This window comes from Gavialis gangeticus, unplaced genomic scaffold (assembly GCF_001723915.1).
Source record: "Gavialis gangeticus isolate Ggan-Ray unplaced genomic scaffold, GavGan_comp1, whole genome shotgun sequence".
NCBI lineage: Eukaryota > Metazoa > Chordata > Crocodylia > Gavialidae > Gavialis > Gavialis gangeticus.
Window position 1 is genome coordinate 31,062,604 of NW_017728996.1, and position 9,237 is coordinate 31,071,840.

Below are 9,237 nucleotides of genomic sequence, written 5' to 3' on the forward strand. Positions count from 1 at the left end.
GCTCAGGTCCCTTCTGACCCTACCAACTATGAAACTAGGAAGACAGAACAATCCTATGCACAAGTACAGGGACTTACTGGCTGGGCAGCAGCTCTACAGAAAAGGACCTGGGGGGTTACAATAAACAATAAGCTGAATATGAACCAGCAGTGTGCCCTTGTTGCCGAGAAGGCCAACAGTATACTGGGCTGCATTCAGAGCTGACCCAAGCAGGGTGTGGGGCCCGGGGCAAATCAGCCCATGTGGGGCCCCACCCCCACCCCAATCCCATGTGCCCTGGACTTGAAGAAGTTGCCATCACCATTGGAAGCATTGATTGGGGGAGGGAGCAAGCAGCTGGATGTGAAGCTGGCGGGGCAGAGTTGCTGCAGCTGCTCCGCCCTGCTCCATGGGGCCCCCCAAAGCACGGGGCCCAAAGCAGTTGACCCAATTTGCACTACCCCCAGGGATGGCTCTGGCTGTATTGGTAGGTGTGTTGCCAGTAAGTCAAGGGAAATGATTATTCCCCTCTATTCAGCACTGGTGAGGCCACATCTGGAGTACTGTATTCAGTTTTGGGGGCCCCAGTACAGAAAGGATGTGGACAAATTGGAGAGAGTCCAGAGAAGAGCAGCAAAAATGAGGGGGGTGGCAGGCTGGGGCACATGACTTATGAGGAAAGACTGAGGGAACTGGCTTTATTTAGTCTTCAGAAAGGAAGACTGAGAGGGGATTTAATAGCAGTCTTCAACTACTTGAAGCGGGGTTCAAAAGAGGATGGAGATAGACTGTTCTCAGTGCTGGCAGATGACAGAACAAGGAGCAATGGTGTGAAGTTGCAGCAAGGGAAGTTTAGGCTAGATTTTAGGAAGAATTTTCTCACTAGGAGGGTAGTAAAACATTGGGACAGGTTACCCAGAGAGGTGGTGGAAGCTCCATCCTTGGAGGTTTTCAAAACTCGGTGAGACAAAGCTTTGGCTGGGATGAGCTAACTGGGGATGGTCCTGCTTTGAGCAGGTGCTTGGGCTACATGACATCCTGAGGTCCCTTTCAGCCCTAACTTTCTATGATTCTGTGTGTTAATTCATACAATTCAGACAGGGTTAATTTCAATTTCTAACACATGCTGTACCTTTCATATATGATAACTAATGGGTTTATTTCATTGATGAAACTTACATGGTAGGATGTAAGTGGTCAACCTGTCTCTAACTCTTCTGTCTTCTATTTATTTTTCCCCTTTTAGCTTCCAACTTATTATAGAGGACTGTGTGAAACAGATGAGTTTTGAGTTAAATCAAATGAGAGGAAATGGAAATATATCAGCCAATAAGAACAGTGCAGCCATGGATGCTGAGATTGTGCTGCGACCTCTTATGGATTTCCTGGATAAAACGTAAGTAAAATTGAATATCTGATTTGCTATATTCAGTGGATTACAATTTGACATGTACAGGTCTTTGTAGTATTGGAACACATCTAACACTGAAACATGACTATTAGCTAAAAATAAGATTACGGTATATTATTATATGGTCACAATACTAAAAATTTATACTTTATATATTTATAACATTTACTTTAAGTTTTCCTTTAGAAATATATTCTCCTGTTTCTTTCTTGTGTGTATGTGGGTATTAAAAAGCGGCTAATACACAGTCAATGCATATAGTTTGCCTAATTCTTGCATCACCACATAATATGCAGTTCTGTCCTACAAATGATTATTCAACTAGCACTGTGGATATTCCACGGGGAAAAAAAATGCATCTTCGAACTCACCATGGGCTCTGAAAGTCAAGCTGGGTTCTTCCATTTTATTCATCCATCAGCAGCAGTAAGAATGAGAGGTCCGTGAGGGCAACAAATATTCTTGTAGTGCACATGCAACCCCCTTTCTTCAGCTTACATTGTCACTAGCATCTGTGTAACACTTACTTGCAGAAGCTGATGTAGGCAGGCAATGTGAGGAAGTAAATCAATGCTTACATTTGTCCATCACTCATTCAAATTTGGCCTCTCTGTTTAACACCGTATTTTAATGCGCCTCATCCTCTGCATCCACTGAAAAGATTTGCCCCTTTTTCAGTGAAACATATGTGATGTTGTCCAAGTCATTATTTCACCAGTGCATGGCTAAATCTGATGTTGTTTGTCATAGCAGCTGTGAGTCACTTATTAAGCATTTTAAAAATAAATTGGGCTGTAAGTCTCTTAGGAACAGATTTTGTGATAGGAGCAACAGTACTGCTGCACTTTTAGCAGGTTGGAAATACTCAAGACAACTCTTTTCACAATATGCCTGTGTTTAACCACTGCTTTAACATAAGCTGCAGAGTGTTGGCATAAAAAATAGATTTGCAAAAGTTAACCAAGTTCTTTGAGTCCTGATAATAGCTTGTTTTGATGCTTAGTTTTGCCCTACTGAGACAGCCATTTCTAATGACTGTGGGAAAGCTCTGGCTTTAGGGTGACTAATAATTGTGAACCATTGCTCAAGGGATGGAAGGATTATCTGATATTGTTATCGTAAGTGTCAAAGTCTGTCTTAAAGGAAAGGATCATTTCATAATTGTCTTTTCTTTCTCTGGGACCTTACTTTATACTGATGCTGCATGTCTAAAAATGAAAACTACAGGCTCCATTTCCATTCTTATTGAAGTTGATTGTAGCTGAAGTTTCTCAGCACCTCTGAAAACTAGGTTGTTTTCAATATACATTTCTGTTTGGCATGTTGGTGAATTTTGTGTGTTGGCTTGCTGCTTTGGCCAGCTTATATTTTGAAAATATCATGTACTTGAGCATGATCCTTGATAGGAGGGTATGGATTATTGAAGGGCATGTAAACTAAGTAATAAGTTCCAACTGATTTTTATGTGGTTATTTCTTCCTAGTTGTTTAAGGTTAAATTCTATTTTACCTTCACTGGATAAAGTGAGAAAATTTCTCTTTCCTTAGGAGCAGGTGCCTGGCTAGAACCAAGACCCCCATTTTTTTTTTTTTTTTAGAACACCATAAGCTACATTCCCTTTGGCTTGTTTCTTCTCCTGGCTGTCCAGGGACCAGCTTCCATAGGCAGACTGGAGAAAAAAAATCAACAAGCTGGCTTCTACCTCATTCAAGACTAGAAGCCCATTACTCCAGACGCTGATTAGAGCACAATGCTGGAAAATGAGAGATGCAGGTTCAAACCCTACCCCCTGAGGGAACAATGGGGCCTATGGCCTGGGTTTCTTGATTCTTGGGCAAGTGGCCCAGCTACTGGGCTAAAAGATGATTTTCCTTCTCCTCCTAATTCCCATCAGTCATGGCTTTTCACAGACCAGGGTTTGGGGACTGATTAACTTATACGTCATTACAGGCATGCCTGAATTCTTATCACCTCCTGAGCAGCTACACAGCCATAGTGCACCATAGTAATGTGGAACTGAAACTGTACATAAGCTGCAAGTGCGGCTAGTTAGCTAGCTTCCCTAGTGAAGCCATGGTAGAGTAGCTGTCAGTTCAGGCTGTGCAAACCAGTCTTTGACCCTGACTCGGGTTTCTAGCCTGCACCAAAGTCAATGTCACCAGTTCTTTATTGTTACAGGTACCTGAATTATAGCCTGCATATAGCGATCAGTGCTGAAGCCTCCACTCTCAAATGTAGGGTAGGAATAGACTTAGGAGGGGATGGAAATAGAAATAGAATAGTTTTATTTATTTTGTGTAGACTCCCTATTTAGTAAAATACATGATATATGAATGAGGAAGATGGGTAATGAAAACTGGAAGGTTGAGGGCCATCCTGCTTATGTCAGTTGGTACTGCAGCTCAGTAACTGGCAGCATGGAAAGAGCTCATTCTTTTTCCTTAATCTACTCTTTCAGGGCTGATTATGTTTGCAGCACTAACAGCTACAAAGCCAAGATTCCTAACCCTAGCAGAAATTTTTTCAGCAGCTGTATCTACATGTCAGTCATTTGTTCCTAGTCATTAATCTAGTCCTCTGTGCAAAACTGCTACAGGGTGAACATATTACTCCTAAACAGTATAGATTTTCTTCATCTTAATTTCTTTGTAATAAGGAATAAATTGTTTTAAAAGTCTGAAAGACGGTTCAAGGCAAAAGTACACATGATCTGTGCCAGGATGATAAAGGGGATTTCCCAATATATTTTTTCTTAAAGCCTATTCAAAATTTCTACTTTACTGAAGATACAGTACTTAACATGCTTCCCTTGAGATACAAATAAATAAAATAATTTAATAGTAAGAACGAGGTTTTAAGTGTTACTCACATAAATAGACTGCCATTTCGAAACATTTCTCAGTCCAGATACATACACAAATAAGGAACCAATATAAAATACTTCTAAGAAGTATCACTTGTCTTGCAAAGATGTGATTTCTTTCGAATTATTTTTCTGTCACTATTACTTTGCATGTGCCTTATTACTAACATGGTAGAAATATTAACTGATATATCTATATACCTGTGATGTGATTTGTATATCCTCGGTATCATATAATTAGCTATATAATACTATGACTCTCTGTACATTTATATACATACTATGATTTTTTTAAAAATCCTGGCCACTGCAATGAATAGGGTGAGGTTACATATACAGCATGTTTTATGGAAGATTTCTTAGATACCATATCACCAATGCAGGGAGGTAGGCCTCAAATATTTATTGCTGCCTTGTACCTACTACCAGGTAGGTTGATTGAATTTCAAAGCAATGTATGTATATATGGGAGAAAGTGTTTCAAGGAAGTAGCCCAAAATTTCTCTCTCACAAGACACTTGAGTAGAAATGCAGGACAATAGATAAATTTTGCCTTTCTCATACCAACACTTGAAATATTAGGGGTTTTAACTGTACTAACCTCTGAACATAACTGCAGCATACTTTGTATTTTAAGCAAATACATGTTCATGTTGTATCAGATACATTAAGCAGAACCAGTAAAATGAAGTATTAACTTGTACATGAAATGCTTACTTCTGATTCAGAAGAGGAAATTCTAAATATTTTAAAAAATCAACATGAATAATGCTATAAAATTATATTAAATCTGAAAAGGTCTTTATGGGTGGGGTGCATCAGAGAATTCTAATACAATGTGTCCATTATTCTGAGTTTCTGTTAATGCAGAGTATTTGAGGTCTTAATGCTATGTTTGGATGCTAGTTTGTATTTCATTTTATTCCAGGTTAAGTCTCTCTGCGAAAATCTGTGAGAAGACAGTTCTGAAACGGGTCTTGAAAGAGCTCTGGAAATTAGTCTTGAACAAAATAGAAAAACAAATTGTGCTTCCACCATTGACAGACCAAACAGTAAGTGTCCAAGCTGTGCTTCATGCACATTTAGAACATTTGCAATAATCATCTTGCTTAATCATACATCTGTCAGAAGTTCTGAAATTATCCTTCACAGAAGTGTCTCACAAAAAAAAACTCGGTCTCTATTGGACAGTTCCAGTTAGCAAGCCCTCCCCTATTAGATATCCTGCTTGGGCATTCTGGCAGCAGAATATACCAATGCAAGATGGAAAGGTAAAAGGCAGGATAACTTACTCTGTAATATAGCACTTCTTTTTTTAATGCTCCTTGTCAGGGCTTTATTGTAATGAAAAAATAAGAAAGAGATTGTGGACCTTTGTGCAGGTACACAAAGATATGAGAGAGTAACAGCAGCCAGCCACAGCTGCAGCAGGGAGTACAATGGGTGCAGAGTATCAGGATGTCCCAGTGCCCCAGGAGGCTGAGAGATCAGGCAATGTCATGGCTTAGTCCACACAGGCCCAGGGCAGGAAAGCTGAGCCAGTGAATGCCGGAAGTGCTTTCAGAGGGTGCCAGAACACTCCTTCCAGCACATGGTGCCCACAGGCTCCTGCTGCATGATTCATCACCATTCCAAAATACAGGCAGTCCCAGTCAAGGATAGAAACTAGAATCCAGCTCCAACTTGGGAGAGAGTACATTTACTGAATGACAGATGGGGAACATGATACTAAAGGGCTGTATTTTCAAAATGGCAGGGAGGGGTATTAGTGATACCACACCCAATACATGTGATGACATTAGCCTGAAATAAGTCCCAAATGGGGATGCTGTGCAAAGCTATACACAGTCCTAGAATGGCGGATCCAAGTAAACCATGAGTCAACCCCAGTGAGAGGGCAGTGAAACAATGATCTCAAAGCAGGAAGCGAGGGGTACTGCTATTAACATCCCTGTTTGGTGCTTATTATTGTTGGGAGGGGAGTTAATCCTTTATTTATTAAGTAACATTTGTTACAGGCTGATCATTATGTATTGTTATATTGCTATTGTATGTCTTTGAACGATACGACTATTCACATTTTGTACTATCCTTAAGAACTGTTAATAGCGTACTGGCAGGGAGCCAAGAGTAACATGCTAACCGAGTTACAGATCACATTTATTTATTTTTTTTATGGTTCAAATCTAAATTATATTCATCAGAACATTGTACAGTATGCATTCATTCCACCTCCAATAACAAATTATCTTGAATACACATAATGTTTTCTTATTTAATTAGTAAATATTTTGAAGCCCATGGCTTGTATTGATTACATAACTAATTACCACTTCCCCACAACAATTAACATATTTTAGCATTGTGAAATACTGTAGCCATATCAAAAAAGGGGTTTGTGCATGTGTGTGTAAAGCAGATGTAACCATAATCTTGTTTTAAGTAATACTGGCTTTCCTAAGAAACTTATTCAAGAGGTAGGACAAAGATGTTCACAGGGGGAGAGCCAGAAGTCCCTTCATGGAATCCACTCCTGGATTAAATTTATTGTCAATAGAAAAAAGCATGTCCTATGTTGTCATTGTTTTTTTGTGTGTATATTGATAAATGGTCCCTCACCCATTAAAAATTTACATATGTGTTATTTTTAATTTGTTTACCTGCCCACATAGCATAAAAGCTATGCGTTCAAAAAATACCAGTGATTTTGTGTAATTGCTGCATTTAAGCTTGGGTAGCTGCATTTCTTGTTAGTCATTAGGAAGCATTTACCTGCTCTGTGAATACTACTTTTGAATGTTAATTGCTTATCCTGCTTGGCAAGACAGATTATACCTTGTCACAGTGTTTCAGTTTGAGGGTAACAAGGTAGAATGCAGAAAAGATACGCTAATATTTGTATAATTTACCTTGCTTTGGACAGAGTCAAATCAGTCTCGTGAGATGACTACTGTCTGCAGAAGGCACTATACCCCACCTCACCACTAGATGTGTGGGTAGCTAGTAATAGCTTGCATCGAAAGATGAGATTGACTAGAGCTATGGAGACAGCCTGTATACCAGTTTAACAACTGACTTTGAGAGGTAACCCTGCCCTGGAGCAGAAAGTACACTGTGTGTCCACTTCTTATTTACATCAGTATAAAGGCAGATTACACTAGTATAAATGTGTTGTGTGTTTGCCTCTTTGCTTAGGAGTTAGGGATATAGCTCCTGAATTTGGACTTCCAAGATCTTAAATGCTGGAGGCTGCAAGTGTGAGAGGAACAGTGGGGGAAAAATTACCCTGATCATACCCAGTTCACTCTCCCTTTCAGCATTGACTCTCTGCCACTGTGTGACGCAGGATATTGAGCAAGATGGACCTAAGGTTTGACCCAGTAAATGACAATTCTTATGTTCTTAGCCTTCTGTTTTTTAAATTACATGCTTAAAAGTCTCAAGAAATAACAGGAATACACTTAAATACCATTTGAATATAATACACGAACACTTGGTCACTACAATATTTCCTTATTTTTTAACTATTTTTTAAATGAGAATATAGATGCAAAGTGTGTATTCATGCAGAAAAGTATATACACATTACATATAAATAGCATCAGTTCTCAGTGGGAGATTTCCTGACAAAAGGTATCAATTTTTGATGAATTCAAGTCTTTGTTTAAAAAAAAAATGCTTCTAGTCTTTATGGACATGAATATAACCTTGCAATGTGAAATTACTATAATAGGATTTAATGCTGCCTTCCTGAGTCTGCAGGAAGATGCTGTGTTACCTGTGCTGATACTCAGAACTATCCCAAGCAATAAAAAAGAGATTGAAACAAAATGGTCAATTTTGTAGCTATTGCAGTCCAAGGGATAGCTGATAGTCCCACACTTCAGGGGCTTTCTGAATCTGTGTCCACTCTCCTACAGTAGCAAAGAAGCTTGTAATAATCATCTGTCCAAGAAGATTCAAGACATCTACTCCAGCCCTCGTGTATACCACAGCCAAAAAGAATCCCATTCCCAAGTTAGGATCTTTAGTACAAAAAAGAAAAGAAAAATGTGCAATTGCAGGGAATTTGTGGAGTAAAATCTGCTCAGGTGATCTAGGAACTGAATCATGCCCCTTAATATAAAGAGAAGCAGAAAAACTGAATGATCAATCTGACCTTGGGGAAATTTTCTTTCTGACCCAAATCTGGCAATCAGTTAAACCCTCTGTAAGACAGCAAGACCAACCAGCCTGCCCTTGAGAGAGTGTTAAGTATTAGGATCACCCACACAGTACAGTCAGTCTCCCATCCCTAGCCATTGCTTCAAGTGTAAAGCAAATCACAAGATTAAAAGCCAGAAGCCAAAGAAAATGTCTTCCTAGTCCCTCCAGGCAACCAGCAGAAATTTGAACCATGGGATTAATACCGTAAAGTGCAACAAACATTATAAGTATATTCCATATTCAGAGACAGAAGAATGAGCAAGGGAAAGAAAGCTAATCAATGAAGGACTATCACAACTACCCAGCTGAAGATTCCTTACTAGCATCCTTTAATGCAACTTAAAGCACATCCTCCAAATACAGAGCCCCAGAATATTCAAATGCAATATACCCCAATTCAAAAAAACTGCGCCAGTGCTGGAATTCCCACTGCAACCAGGAAGCCAAATCTCATCCTGACACCATTTTCTTTCACCCTGTGCTTCTAATCAGTGAAGTCAAGAAATCCAATGTTACCAGCCATTCCCCACATATGGCTTTGTCACAGGTTACCCATATAATCCCAGAAATAGTGGCATGTTGTGATATCATAAAGTTAGGGTGATTTTAAAGCAGTCACACAGTTGAAGGCTCCATGTTTCAGACCTGCACGACTGACCTGCCATTAGAGGGCCTGGCAAGCAGGGACACAAAGACAGTAGTCACGTGGAAGAATGGCAGAGATTTGTAGCTCAAAAGCAGTTTCCCTGGGGTTCTCTGGTATCACTGAAACTGATGT

At 39.6% G+C, this 9,237-nt stretch overlaps 1 protein-coding gene across 1 annotated transcript in view; it reads left to right on the top strand.

The window, feature by feature from the left end:
• Positions 1 to 9,237, top strand: part of UNC13C (unc-13 homolog C) — a 692,691-nt gene that overhangs the window by 578,730 nt on the left and 104,724 nt on the right. The window contains exons 26-27 of the mRNA XM_019504241.1: positions 1,226 to 1,375; positions 5,182 to 5,305. Of these exons, the coding sequence (XP_019359786.1) occupies positions 1,226 to 1,375; positions 5,182 to 5,305 (274 nt within the window). The remainder of the gene's footprint in view (positions 1 to 1,225; positions 1,376 to 5,181; positions 5,306 to 9,237) is intronic.